Source organism: Puma concolor, chromosome B1, assembly GCF_028749965.1.
Source record: "Puma concolor isolate L17-30 chromosome B1, mPumCon1.1.hap2, whole genome shotgun sequence".
Classification (NCBI taxonomy): domain Eukaryota; kingdom Metazoa; phylum Chordata; class Mammalia; order Carnivora; family Felidae; genus Puma; species Puma concolor.
This window is the reverse complement of record NC_141670.1, coordinates 195,899,307-195,914,469: the sequence shown is the minus strand read 5'-3', so window position 1 is coordinate 195,914,469 and position 15,163 is coordinate 195,899,307. Positions and strand designations below refer to the sequence as shown.

Genomic DNA, 15,163 nt, shown 5'->3' with positions numbered 1-15,163 from the left:
GTATATGTCTCTATGTACGATCCTCACATTGTACACTTTCAATGCCTTATAATTTTAGGGGGCGCCTGGGTGGCTCAGTTGGTCAAGCGTCCCACTTCAGCTTGGCTCATGATCTCACGGTTTGTGAGTCTGAGCCCTGGTCAGGCTCTGTGCTGACAGCTCAGAGCCTAGAGCCTGCTTCGGATTTTGTCTCTCTCTCTCTCTCTCTCTCTCTCTCCCCCCCACCCCGCCACTCACGCTCTGTCTCTGTCTCTCAAAAATGAATAAACGTTAAAAAATTTATAAATATCTTACAATTTTATGTGTCAATTATACCTCAAAAAATTTTTTTAAACGCTGGTGCATTAAGGGAGATACGTTTGGGGGAGGTACCACAGAAACAATGTGCTCGTGCGCTGTATCTGCTGTATTTCACCAACTTCTGAGCCTGTCTCCATGGGGGAGAGTGAGTGTAGACGGACTCGGGGGCTCTCTGAGCCTGGGGATGTGGAGACTGCATCAGGAGGGGGAGGAAAGCTGTCAACAAGGGAGCTGGCAAGAGGCAGAGGGATATTTGGCAAGAGTGGCTCCTGCGGGCCCAGTGTGAGCTCTAGTTTGTCCTGGACGAGGGGATAATGCCGAGGGCTTGTCTCTGTCAGATGAACTTCAGCTGCAGTTTCCCAGAATGATGACTCAAACCTTGTCATTGTGTTCCTGTCTGGGATTTGGAGGATAAGGTAAGGACTTGGAAGGGATTCAGGGGCATTTAGTCAAAGTGGGGGGAGAGGAGTCCATTGTCCGTCTTCCATCTTGGCAGCCATGCCATTGGAAAATGGCTCCACGGTGATCAAACAGCCTGGGAGGAATGGACTTTAATTATACCCTTTCTTTCCTACTTTAATTATTCTCTATAAACTATGTCTTTTAGAAATGAACTATCAATCTTGTCCAGACCGGAGGACAGACTGTAGCAACAACTCTGTTTCTGTATTCTGGAATACTGTGTCCAAAAGGGTAAGTACCAAAAGGGAAATTTTAGCATTTTGGCGACCGAAGAACTGAAGAGGTCATCAAGTCAGTGGTTGGTGTTCATTCTCTTTGGATCACAGACTCATTTAGGAACAAAAGTTTAGGATTCTTCCTTGAGAAAAAATGTACCAACGCACATATCAGAATACTTTCACATATAATTTTAGGGCATTCATAGAGGTCCCATAGGCTCTAGATGACGAGTCCTTACTCTGTTCCATCTTTGGGCTTTGGCTGCCAGGAACCTCCAGCTTGGTTTAATCCTCTGATCTAGGCATTGGCCAATCTTAGATTCCTGGGAGAGTCTGAATAATCGACATTTACAGACCACTTTCTGTGCACCAGATACAGGCATCTTCACGTGGGTTAAAAGCTTTCACCCCCAGAAGAGTCCTATGAAGTGGGTGGCGTGAGTATCATACGCATTTTCTAGATAACGAAACAGAGCTGCAGGTAAATAAACTGTCTACTAAACGTACGTAGTAAGTGGCAGATCTGGGAGTTTATCCCAAATTGTCTGACTGCAAAGCCAGAATTCAGGCGAGGAAGCACTCATCCCTTCCCCACTGCTATCTATTTCTGACTTCACTGTAAGCTGCCTTGGCACATAGTCATTTTTCTTATAAGTTGCTTCTTTGCAAGCGAACTAAGGAAAATGGGAAAGAAAGGAGGAAAGAAAGAACCGAAGGAGAGAAAACGGGAGAAAGTAAGTCTATACTATTTATAATTCTCTGGAACTGAGTGTAGACATCTGAGGAGCTGGGGCAAGTGAAACTCACATTTGTTGAGTGCCTATTTATGCCAAGTCCTGGACCAGGTGCTCTGCCTGTGCCTCCTCATTTGATCCTCACAGTAGGTGCTGTGGGAAGGTGCAAATCCCCATGTTACAGGTGAAGACACTAAGACTCAGAGGTTAGGTGACCCATCCAAGGTCACGGGCTAGTAAGTAGTGGAGTCGAAAGCCTCACACCCTTAAGGAGATTCCGGTAAACTCTGGCATGGTGGAGACGAGGGGCTAGTCTGGGATTTGAAGTAAGGAGACCATTTAAACTTGGACAGATTCTTTAAACCGTTCTGACCCTCAGATTCCTCACTTGCCAAATGGGGATGAGAATAATACCTGTCCCATGGGGTTGCTGCTATGTCGAAATACCACTATCTTCGCTAACTCAGAATGCATTCCTTTAACAAATATTTGCTGAGTACCTACTAAGTGCTGTATAATTATACACAGGCACTGTAGAGTTTGTTGTTATTGTATGTTCGCTTGCTTGCTGTTTCTGAGAAAAGTTCCTATTTATTTTCTCCTTCGCTGATATGTTTTGGGACAGTGCTGTTGTGAACAACTTTTATTTTTATTTTTATTTTTTATTATTTTTTTATTAAAAAAAATTTTTTTTTAACGTTTATTTATTTTTGAGACAGAGAGAGAAAGAGCATGAACGGGGGAGCGTCAGAGAGAGAGGGAGACACAGAATCTGAAACAGGCTCCAGGCTCTGAGCGGTCAGCACAGAGCCCAATGCGGGGCTCGAACTCACGGAGTGTGAGATCGTGACCCGAGCCGAAGTCGGATGCTTAACCGACTGAGCCACCCAAGCGCCCCAACTTTTATTTTTTTTAATTTTATTTTAGAGGGAGAGTGTGAGTGGGAGAGGGGCCGAGGGAGAGAGAGAATCCTTTTTTTTTTTTAAGTTTATTTTTGAGAAAGAAAGAGAGAGTCAGAGAGAGAGAGAGAGAGAGAGAGAGAGAGAGAGAGAAAGGAAGACAAAGATTGCCAAGCAGGCTCTGTGCCTACAATGCAGATCCTGATGCAGGGCTCAAACTCAGAAACCGTGAGATGGTGACCTGAGCTCAAATCAAGAACGGATTGCTTAACCGAACAAGGCACCAGGCACCTTGAGAGAGACAGAATCCTAAGCAGGCTCCACACTCAGTGCAGAGCCCAACAGGGGGCTGGATCCATGACCCTGGGATCATGACCTGAGCCGAAATCAAGAGTCAGACGCTCAACCAATTGAGCCACCCAGGCACCCCTGTCACATTTCATATGTGTCAAGCACCTACTTGGAGCTAGGAGCGAGCACAGTGGTGAAGGTGACCAAAGATGCCCTGCCATCCCCTGGGGCCGCAGCTTTCTGTTGGCCAAATGCTCATAGATGTGCATAGACAACCTTGTTTTATCAGACAAGATCCTTTCTTTTTTAAAAATTTTAATGTTTCTTTATTTTTGAGAGACTGAGAGAGACAGAGCACAATCAGGGGAGGGACAGAGAGAGAGGAAGACACAGAATCCGAAGCAGGCTCCAGGCTCCGAGCTGTCAGCACAGAGCCGGATGCGGAGCTTGAACCCACGAACTGCCAGATCATGACCTGAGCTCAAGTCAGATGCTTAACCAACTGAGCCACCCAGGTGCCCCAAGATCGTTTCTTTTTCTGACAAAAGAGAGCTGCTTGGGGTTTGAATCCCCACTCTGCTTCCTTGCTTCCAAGTGATGTGACCTTGGGGCAAATTAACCCAATGCTTATTTCATGGGGACTCGAGTTTTTGGCACCCCGGAAGGACTCTGTTGACTTAGCACTTTGATTGGTACTAATGGGCCTCTTTCTACTTTGTCCGAGTAGAAAAACAGAAGCTGCACTGGATTCTACTAATTTGGCTTCAGATTGTTCAGTGGTGTTTTCTCACCTGCAGAATAAAGGCCAGATTCCTTGGCCAAGCATTCGTGGTGCCCTGAACTCACTTTTCTACCCAAATTGCACATCCACTGAGGGTTTCACCAAACTACTGTTTTCTCAGACCCCTTGGCCTTTCTGTTTGCAGCTGCCTCAGCCTTTACCAGGTGAGATCCTATCTGTCCTGCTGGACTTAGCTTTTGTTGGCCTCTGGGATGCTTTTTCTGTTCCTTTCCCAATCTCCATCGCTGAGTATTTGGACTTCCTGCTTCCATTTCCCTCCCTTCCTCCTTCCCTCTTTTCCCTCCACAGATTTTCTCTGGGCGCCCATTCCGTGCCATGCACTAGCTCTAAGACTCCAGGGCTGTGGTGACAGGCGGGACAGCCAAGGTCACAGCTCTCAAAGAGTGCTCATTACTGGCGACTGAACCCGCAATGAGCTCATTGGCACAGTATCATACAGGCGTGGACCTGAGCTGGTCCCAGGGGCGTGGGGGGTGCTTCTGGGAGAGAACACGTAGATTGTTTTGCTTCATTCGTTTTGTTTTTTCAGCACCTGGCAAAGATTCCAGCTGAATGTTTATTGCATGAAGAAATAACTCCCTGCTCAATGATATATTCGTTCATTCAGTCTCTCTTTCCCTTTGCACCTGTGCAGGCCTGTGACACCTTCTCTCCTCAGTTTCCCCTTTTTTTGTGTCCCCTTTTCCTTTGCCCCTGAATTGTCCACCCTGCTCTCCCTAAGGGAAATGTGCAGCATCTACAGTGCATGGCACCAAGAAAGCACTTTTGTCTTCCTCCTCCAGCAATATTTCTCTTACTCCCTGGACTTCCAACTTCTGAGACATCAATTTAACGACACTGTCGACAATGATGTTGACCTTCATTGTTCAAACACAGATGGGAGCATCTGCTTCCAGAATTCTCATCTGAAGCAGAATCCTGCCCATGGCTTGGGATGAAAATTACATCCACCTGGCATTACTGAGCTAGACACACACAGCCCACTCCCTCCTTCACCAGCTAAAGCCGAGAGTTCTTTTGGAAGGAGCTGCTGGAGTGTGGCAATGAAATTTGCGTGCTGAGGAATGGCCAGCTTCTTGTCTTTTTCCTTTTAAGTTCGCAGAAGATGCCTGTGGTGTGGTCCATGTGTTGCTCAATGGGTCCGTCCATAACAGCTTTGATGAAAGAAGGTACTCGTTTCTTTGCATCCTATTTGCAAGTGTTAGCACAGCCTCCTGGTAAATATTTCATCCCTAGAAGAATATGCTTTTCATGGTTAAGTCAGTACTGAAGATTTGGGCTGAAAAGGTAAAATGTTTGTTTTCTACGGAGAGATTTGTCTAAGTCAGTGTTTTTGTCTGGTGTCTCCTTTTTGTAAAATCCTCTAAATGTCCTAACGGCCCTTGCACTGGGTCCAGTCCCTCCTCTTGGCTTTTTGAGGCCTGCTGCAGTGTTCTGAGCTCTCCCATTTCCCACCTTTGTTCATGGGGTTCCCCCGTGCCTGGCTCCCCTCCCCGCACCCACCTGTTTAATCCTCTCCATCCACGAAGACCTGCCTGGTTTGACTCCTCTGTCCGCTGTGAAGAGTGGGCATCATAGTTGAGCAGTCAAACCACTACTGGGCTGGGTTCTTGGCCCTTAACTATCTCTATAGGCATTGCCCCTAACTTATGATAGTGTTAAAAGTAGGGGCTTTTAACTTCCGTATTATGATAGTGTTAAAAGTAGGGGCTCTGGTCTTCCTGTGTGACCCCTGGGAGCCCCTGTGGCATGCACCTGCAGAGGTGTTGATGATTTGAAGATGAACTGAGATAATGTATGGAAAGTGCTGAGCTCTGTGTCTCAGAACACAGAGACGGCTCAGTTAGTCGCAGCTATTACTCTCTCATTTAATCTGCAGCGCTGAACTGGGCCACGCCAATGCCTTCCCTCTCTGACCTCTTTCTATACAGTTGTTACCACATGGTTACTTTCCCAGACTTTGTTCATCACTCTTCCTCTGGATAAGGCTGGATCGAGAGGAGGGGCGGCTATTGACGTGCTCCTGGAACCCTGGGTACCCCAAATTAATTTTCCTTCTCTCCGGTTTTTGATATTGACTTCTGCAAAGAGGCATCTGTCTTTTGTCTTCTTCTTTTTTTTTTTGAGTTTTTTTTTTTTTTTTTTTTTTTTTTTTTAGTTCATTTATTTTGAAAGAGGGAGAGCACGTGCACGTGCACGAGCCGGGGAGGGGCAGAGAGAGAGGGAGACAGAGGGAATCCCAAGGATGCCCAGTACTGTCAATGGAGCCCGACACAGGGCTTGAACTCACGAACCGTGAGATCATGACCTGAGCCGAAATCAAGAGTTGAACACTTAACCGACTGAGCCAACCCAGACGCCCCATCGTCTTCCTCTGACCCCAAGCTTGTAGGCTTTTGGGTGAGAGCGTCAACATTCTGGGATTTCGTAATCTGATATTCGGGGTCCAAGTTCTTGCCGCAAGAGTGGCAGCTGTCCGAGACCAGTGGAGAAGAGTTTAGGACTGGGGTCAGAGCAGGGCATCCGGGGCTCTCAGAGGAGTGCATCTGGAGCCTCACTGAGTGTGGGTCGTCTGGGGACTGTTCGGCTGCAGATTCTGATTCAGCAGGTGCTGGTGGGCTGAGATTCTCTAGGTCTAACTAGGTCCCAGACGATGCTCAGGATGTTGGTGGGAGGCTCCTCTTTGAAGAGCAAGTACTTGAAGAATCATCATCAATGTCCCCATGAAGAATCTTATTTTGAGAATCCTGTTCAGCGAGGGTCACGATGAATGAGAATGGCCGTTTCTAGTGCAAATCATGGGTCAATCCCACAACGCAGGCTCGGTCCAGTGGTTCCTGCCTGGTTTTTGACAAGGCCTGTGGTTGGCTGAACGATTCCGTTTGGGGTTAACAATGTTCTCTGCCTCTTCTTACCTTAGCACTTTTGCACGTGTGGAAGTCTTTAATTTGCATCCAGAGAAGGTTCATACGCTACAGGCCTGGGTGATGCAGGACATCAGAAATATTTCCAGGTATATGTTACTACGTTGTGCGTGTATATTCTCAGGGGTATCTTAGGAATCAGTCCGGGGAAAAAGCCACAGTCACAAGAATGCATTGAGAACAGGTTGGCTCAGGAAATGATGGGCTCAGCATTCGGCCCATCGCAACAACCTCTCAATTTCATCCCCACAATAAGTATGTGGTTCACACCTTCGGCTCCCCTGCTGGCCTGTGAGCTCTTAAAAGCAACTTCTGCTTCCACTTTTCCCAGGGGCTTGCCCAGGGCTTGCTACCTAGAAGAAACCGAGAGACTCAGGAAATGGTTGCAAGACCTTGTCATTTAACTCTTTTTTTCTTTCTTTCCCAGTGACTCGTGTTCGGATGCCTCCATTAAAAATCTGAAACTGATTCTAAGCAAAAGGAATATTACATTTACCTGCGAGAATAATTACAGGTAATTGACTTCTGGAAGAAAGAAATGGCTGTCTTGCCATCTATAGGCATTTTTTCCCCCTTTCCTCAGCCTCTTCTGAGCCAGGAGGGCAGTGGGAGCCCCTCTCGGGCCTTGATGGTGATCTGGGATGATGACCTTTTCCTGGCTTCCCACATGAGAGGCCTGACACAGGGGTGCAAACCTGCTGACTTGCAGGGGAACAAAAGCATGTTTTGTCAAATGCAAAGATTTTGTGCAACCTTTGTGACATGGCAGTATTTTGCATGTGAAGTTTCTTTAGTTGGATCTCAGCATAGATGCCTGACTCTTGGTAAGTGGCCACATGGAAGTCTACCAAACTTTATCTTTCATAGATTAGAAAATGCAAAATCTTAATTTTTTTTTTTTTTACCAGTAATATGTGTTTATTAGGGAAAAGTTTAAAATTACAGATAGGTATATATTTTTAAAGTCATCAGCAACTCTGCTATCTAAACTGGGACCCTCACTCATTTTTAAGCAGGGACTCCTTCCAGAAGCATCTTTGGAGATTTTCCCATAAGTGACGGCTTACAATAAGACTGATGCAGAGAGTAAAAAATTCTCAGAGAACACAGAGGTTGGAATCCGAGAACCCTTTTCCTGTCTCCTTCTGTCACCACCTTCTCCCACCAACCCTAGCAGAAAGGCAGAAGGACAGATTCCAAGAACATTTACTGAGGGCTTTTGTCTCAAAATGACCTGAATTCCCCCTCAGTCAGCTGGCTGCTCTCTGGAAACTGCTCTCTGGGAAGAACACACACTTTCCACCACAGTCAGATGGGAAAACAATCAGAACAAAGGGACAAGAACAACTGTAAAAGAAACATTGCAGACATCTGACCCGTCTAAGTTACTCAAAGATGTGTTGTGTCGGGAAAATGGGACGCTAAAGACCTAGGAGAAGATTGGGGGATGTACCTGGGTCTCATCCTCAACTGTCCTCAACATCCTTCTCCCCCCCCCCCTCATTGTAATTATTTCCCTTTCTTTCATTAATGGCCATCAGTCAGCCTCATTCATGCCTACTGCAGGCTCCAGTTGAGCTCACTCGTTCTCTACCTGGGAAGATGCAAAAGCCTACCTTCCATCTGGACTTGGCCAACATCAAAGGAAGTGATTTGTAAGCCAACACCTGTCATGCTGAGCATCAGCTCATGTGACCTTAAACTTGGGGGTCATATTTGAAGTCACTGGTCCTTTTCTCCAACCATGAGGCTGTAATATATTCAGCATGATTCTTTAAATTACCTGCTCCTCGGGGCCCCTTGTATGGTAAGAGTTCTGTGGCTTTTCAAGAAAGCTGCTTGTCCCCACAGGAGCCTACAGTGAATATCATGCATATCGACATATCCTGAAGTTGAAATCACTCCATCTCAGACATACCTTCCAATTTGGAAGCCAACTTTTGTCCAGCTGTTTTGGTGTGATTGTTTTAATAGGCAAACAGAAGTGTGAATACATGTATATAGATCAGACTTCCTGTGGATTCTGCTGTTACCCCTTTATAAATCCCACCTGGGGACGAATACTATTAACCTTTGGCTGCATGCCCTTCACGTCCTTTTCCTTTTTTCTGCATGCACACACGCACAGTCCTGATGAAATATGTACAGGATTTCTTCACATTTTCTTCAGGATTCTACAGGATTTCTTCATGTTTTAACCAGTGGAATCAACAGAAGGTTAACAGTACTTTTTTGGATTACTGGAAAAATGTCAGCGTGTTTTTCTGGTTAGTGCCCCCTTGTGGCATATTTTTTAAGAACCTAAAGGGTGCACTACTCCCTGTAAGTTACTTCAAAATATACTCTGTCTCTATCCATCAGCATGTTGTCCAACATATCCAAAGTGTGTCCATTTTATTGGAACACTGGATATGAATATTTTCATATTTATGGAGAGAGACCATCTTAACAGCGTAATTGCTACTTCTTTTCCAAAACTGAGTTTCCCCAAATTAAAAACTAGTTAAGGAACGTATTCCTGTTCTCCTCATTTAGTATAAAGCAAAGGTGGCTTCAGAATCTTAGCCACCTTCTCAGGTCTTAGAAGGATTTCTTTTCCATAGCAGTATCTCCTTAAGGAAAAGGACACTTTTCCCCCCCCCAGAATGTATTCACGTGGAGGATTCCAGGTTACCATATTGGCGAGGATTGGAGCCACTGTGTCCAGCTGGTGATGATAGTTGGCTAGAGACAAGCCTGAGATGGCCCATCCCAGAAGCCCAGGGGTGCTGGTTGCTGCCTCTAAAGATTTCTCTCTTTCTTGACTCACATTTAACAAAATCAGGTTCAGCTACACTTTAATGAACCACAATCCTCACTCTCCACTCTTCTCCATAGACCAGCCACTCCCACTGGACCCTATTGATTTGTTATCTCATTTTCATGAAACTGAGAGACCCTCACTGGCTAGATTCTTATCTAGGATTTGTTCTGTGCAAAGGGTGTGCGGTCTTCCTGCTGATGGCCACCAGCCTTCCTCCAGAGAGTCTTTACCCTCTCTCTATCTCTGACCCTGTGGCTCAATCCTCTCAGGAAGCTTCTGGAGAGAAGAAAGCAAATCAACAGAAAATATTGGAGAGCCCTCATCTCAGGCTGCTGCCTCTGTTGTTTCTGGTCATCAGCCGACATTCATAGCACGTACTTGCGACATGTTAGAGCCAGACATTTGTTTTCATCTCCACACATTGTCATCAAACATACCTTCTCAGTATTTATTTCTCTGGCTTTACAAGTGACATGAAACCAGATTGGGCCACGCTTTAAGTTGTTCACTCCTGGACTTGACCTTTCTCTGTGTTGTCACCGCAGGAGAGGAAATTGTTTGGATGCCGAGTGGTTCATGTATTCTTTTGTTGCTAATGAAGAGGCTATTTGCACTGGGGAATTGAACCATAGATATATTGTACTGCCTCTTGATCTCCTGTTTTTGTTTTTGTTTTTGTTTTTTTCCCCTCTCTCTTGTCATAGGCCTATCAGGTTTCTTCAATGTGTGAAATATCCTGAGCATTCATCTTGCAGATCTAAGATATGAGCCGATCAGCATGGTGGTTTCAGATCTTTGAGTCTTGTGGTCTGCATCAGCATGGGTAACTCAGGAGACACGCTACTGCTGGGAAGCTGAGGACTTGGGGGGGATCTTCTGTCATGATGCCAACACTAGAGCTGGGAGCCTTTCCCCCAAAGTTTAAAAATAACTTATGTCATTGGAATAGTTTTTACGTTGACTTTCTAATACTCATGAAAAAATTATGGTATGAAATTAAAACGAAAATTTTATGTTAAATTATTTCATTTTAATTTTCATATGTGCTTTTATGTTGTTTATATGTTGGTAGCGGCCTTTTTTTAAATGTTTATTTATTTTTGAGAGAGAGAGAGAGAGGACAGAGCATGAGTGGGGGAGGGACAGAGAGAGAGAGGGAGACACAGAATCCGAAGCGGGCTCCAGGCTCTGAGCGTCAGCACAGAGCCCAACGTGGGGCTTGAACTCACGAACTGTGAGATCATGACCTTAGCCGAAGTTGGCTGCTTAACTGACTGAGCCACCCAGGTGCCCTGGTAATGGCCTTTGTTTTGAAGATGACCACCCTAAAGCTTTCTTATTGATACAGGTAATTAAGGGAAGGTAAATACCGACACTTCTCAGAAATGATACATTTCTGAATGAATGACCTTGTCTCAGGATCTTATTTTGTATCCTTTCTACACATAAAGTGTAAATGCCATGGTTATGGGTCATGTTGGGGAAAGAATTCTGTAGGATAGAAGCCACCCATGTGTTTTACCTCCCACTCTTCCAACAGCCTTATGAGGTTGGTATTATCAACTTCCATTTGGTAGACTGGAAGTGGAAGTTCAGAGAGGTTATATAATATGCCTAAAGTCATACATTTAGTTCAAGGCGGAGGCTGGATTTCAGCTCAGCTCTGACTCCAAAATATGTGCTTTCTTTCTAGGCCTATAAAGACATGCCTTATGTTCTTCTCTAATAAATGCATGTGAGTTTAAATTGAATATAATAGAACCTGAATTACGATTTTTATGGATGGCTTCAAAACAAATACATTTTTCTCCTCTTTCTCCTCCTCCTCCTCAGTGTCTTACCTATATAATAGGCAATTAAAACATATATTTGTTTCCGATACTGGTAATTTGTTGTCCCTTTCTTTCCTGATTAGTTGTGCTTGAGGATTTATCACTTTTATTACTCTTCCAAAGAACTGACCTTTAGCTTTGTTTTCTCTTTCTATTTAATTGTTTTTCACTCTTCTCTTTATTATTAGGGATATAAAAGTTCTTTCTAATTTCCTTGGGCTTCTTTATTCAGCTTCTTTCTTTTTAATGTTTACGTATTTATTTTTGAAAGGGAGAAAGTGAGAGAGAGAGCAGGGGAGAGGCAGAGAGAGAGAGGGAGTGAGTGAATAACAAGCAGGCTCCATACTGACAGCACAGAGCTTGACACAAACTCATGAACCATGAGATCATGACCTGAGCCAAAGTTGGATGCTTAACCAACTGAGCCACCAAGGCGCCCCACTTTATTCAGCTTCTTAAGATAGAAGCTTAAGACAAATCACTGATTTTCAGTACACTTTGTTTTCTTATTCATCAGTTAGTACTATAAATCTTCTTCTCAGTGCTGCTTTTGCAGATCTTAAGTTTTCATGTGTCTCTTTTTATTATCATTCAATTAAAAAATATTTTCTACTTTAATTGTTATTTAGAAATGTGTTGCCTAATTTTCAAACATCCGGAGATTTTCTAGGTTTTCCTTTCTTTCTTTCTTTCTTTCTTTCTTTCTTTCTTTCTTTCTTTCTTTCTTTCTTCTTTCTTTCTTTCTCTTTTTTTCTTTCTTCTTTCTTTCTTTCTTTCTTTCTTTCTTTCTTTCTTTCTTTCTTCTTTTCTTCCTTCTTTCCTATCTTTCTTTGTTCCTTTCTTTTTTTTTTATGTAGAATTGTTGAATGAAAATAAACTAATTTGAGGGTCTTTCAGGGAACCCATTAGATTTATTGAAAACTGCATGAATTTTGGAGGCAGGAGTTTCTGGGTTCATATTTTGGTGTCGCTCTGTTATCTTGAATAAAATACCTAACTTTGAACTTTGGCTTCCTTGCCACTCAAACAAGGATTATAATTTACCCCCATGAAGGTGTGGTGAGGACTAAAAGATGACAACAGTCGACAGTCTTTCACGGTGCCTTGTATGTAAGCAAGCACTCCACCAAGTTTGACCACTTTCTGCCAGCCCCTGGGTGGCAGTCCAGTGTCTTTCAGGAGCCATGGTAGTTACAGCCACTGTGGGCAGTCCACGGATCTTTGCTGGCCCCCGTGTCCACATAGGCACATCCTATGGGCTTTCGTTTGGGCTGGACATGAAAATGGGTGCTCAGGACCAGTTCCGATTAAGACTCAGGCTTGCCCCAGGATTCAATGAACTCCACCCTGCTAAACCCCTGGGTGACCTGGCTGTTTTCCTCTCAGGACTCTCTTTGCCTTACTGATGGGTATGCTTGCTGATTTCTGGGCTCTCGAATGTACTTTCCTTCTTCACCAGGATATCCCCTGAAGTGTCAGAAAAATTTTGCTATGTCCCCTTCTAGATGAAACAGATAGAGTAGCAGTCAGTTCGTGAGAGGCTTCCTCTAAGAAGACTCATTTGAGTGTTCAAGTTCAAAGCTGGGGGAGACTAAGGAGAGGCAGCTGGGGAATTTTTTCCTTGTATACCATCTCTGTAGCTTCATTCCCATGATGCCCATTCCTGCTTCCTGTCTGTCTGCAGTTCCAACTTTGGGTATCTTTGCCACTGACCATAGAGCCGTCTCTAGCCCTAGGGACTTTCTGGTCCACATACATAAATAGATCCTCCTTATCCCTCTTCTTATAAGTGACATCTTCAACTGAGTTTCTTACTGCTCATAGTCTCATTCTTTACTCATCTCCCCCTTCTATTCGTGTCTGCCCTAGAATATGCTCTTACCATCCCAACTTGTACCCACTATCATACTTAATCTGAAGGCTGGGATCCAGGACCCAAGTTCCCTTTTCTCACACCAGAGGGCTCACTACTTTCCTTCTGTAGTAGTTCTTGACCCTATAATATTTGAGACACACTTTCAAATACAGTTCTGAAAGTTGAGGTTAAATACTTGAAAGAATATACAGACACATAAACCCACACTCGACCCATGTCTGCACATTCCCTGATATAAATGACCCAGTGGGAACACCGTTGATTTACTTCCTGGCATCCCACTTCTCCTTAAAACAATTCCTAAGACTGTGATTTGAATTTTTCAGGTAGAATCCATACCACACAGAAGGGTTTTTGTTTGTTTCTCTGTCTGTTTGTTTGTTTTTTTTAAAGGCACGGATGAATGTTATGCATGGCAAATTAAAACTGTGTATGCAGTAAAATGTTAAAGTAAGCCTAGAGTATGTCATAACTTTAAAAGGCATTATGTGAATGCATTGTTAACTCTGGCATTTTCCCACAGTTTTTTAAAAAATCATGAAGCAGTTAATTTGGGGCGCCTGGGTGGCGCAGTCGGTTAAGCGTCCGATTTCAGCCAGGTCATGATCTCGCGGTCCGTGAGTTCGAGCCCCGCGTCGGGCTCTGGGCTGATGGCTCGGAGCCTGGAGCCTGTTTCCGATTCTGTGTCTCCCTCTCTCTCTGCCCCTCCCCCGTTCATGCTCTGTCTCTCTCTGTTCCCAAAATAAATAAACGTTGAAAAAAAAAATTAAAAAAAAAATTATGAAGCAGTTAATTTATTTATACCACTCAGAGTTGTCATTTTAACATATGTATATTTTTTAAAGCAATTTACCAGGAACTCAGTAGCTGGGTGTGCTGCCCTGAGAGGCAGTGATTAGCTGGCCCTCAGGAATCACTCACAAGGCACAGAAGGCTTTGAACTGGTCCCTGACAGAGCATTTATCCTTGAACTTGATTCATATATGTGCACAGAGCCATTCATCCTCTGATCGAAGTGCAAACAGAACAAGGTAGTGAAAACCATGGAATTAACAGTGACCCATTGGGCGAGTTCGTGACTTCTGTAAATGTCAGGCTCAAAATATACTTATAACAGACATGAATAAATTACACCAACAATAAAAGAATAATACAAGGCTTTGTGGAATTATTCTTTTAAAAACAGTTATTTCCGCAAATACCAGAAGATCTGATATATATGTGGAATCTAAAAATGTCAGACTCCTGGGGTGCCTGGGTGACTCAGTTGGTTTGAGCATCTGACTTCGGCTCAGGTCATGATCTCACAGTTCGTGAGTTTGAGCCCTGCATCTGGCTTGCTGCTGTCCACACAGAGCCTGCTTTGAATCTTCTGTTCCCCTCTCTCTCTGCCCCTCCCCTGCTCGTTCTCTCTCTCAAAAATAAATAAAACATTAAAAAATTAAATTAAATTACAGTGGTGGTTGCCAGGGGCTGGGGGTGGGGAAAGCAGGCAGACAAACCTGGTCTTTTAGGTACAGGAAGAATATGTTTTGGAGACCTAATGTATGGCATGGTGACTATATAAATAATACAGTATTCTGTACTTGCAATTTGCTAAGAGAGTAGATCTCACGTGTTCACACACACACACACTATGTGAGGTGATGGATATGTTAATTAGCTTAATTGTGGTAATTGTTTCACAGTGTAAACATATATACATATACATATGTATATGTATATGTGATAAACATCACATGTATACCTCAAATACATACAATTTTTGTCAATCATACCTCAATAAAACTGGAAAAAAACCACAGTCAACCCTGGGCTTGAAAAGAGAATTAAGGGGGTGCCTGGGTGGCTCAGTCAGATAGGCTCGGGTCATGACCTTAAGATTCGTGATTCGAGCCCTGCCTTGCGCTCTCTGCTGTGAGTGCAGAGCCCGCTTCAGATCCTCTGCCCCCCTCTCTGTCTGCCCCTCCCCCACTCTCACTCTCTTGCTTTCAAAAATAAATAAACATTAACAAAAATAAA

General features: G+C 44.1%; 1 protein-coding gene and 1 long non-coding RNA gene across 3 annotated transcripts in view; both read left to right on the top strand.

Moving 5' to 3' along the window:
• Positions 1–10,453, top strand: part of CD38 (CD38 molecule) — a 56,776-nt gene extending 46,323 nt beyond the window's left edge. Inside the window, exons 4-8 of one of the 2 annotated variants that reach the window (XM_025922327.2) lie at positions 908–993; positions 4,802–4,875; positions 6,627–6,719; positions 7,058–7,144; positions 10,138–10,453. In XM_025922327.2, coding sequence (XP_025778112.1) covers positions 908–993; positions 4,802–4,875; positions 6,627–6,719; positions 7,058–7,144; positions 10,138–10,201 — 404 coding nt within the window. In that variant the 3' untranslated portion in view covers positions 10,202–10,453. The other variant, XM_086705401.1, reaches the window with a different exon arrangement.
• Positions 10,454–12,616: 2,163 nt separating this feature from the next.
• Positions 12,617–14,945, top strand: LOC147582094 (uncharacterized). The gene is made up of 2 exons (XR_015250572.1): positions 12,617–13,686; positions 13,928–14,945. It is a non-coding gene; the product is annotated as an uncharacterized LOC147582094 (long non-coding RNA).
• Positions 14,946–15,163: the final 218 nt, after the last annotated feature.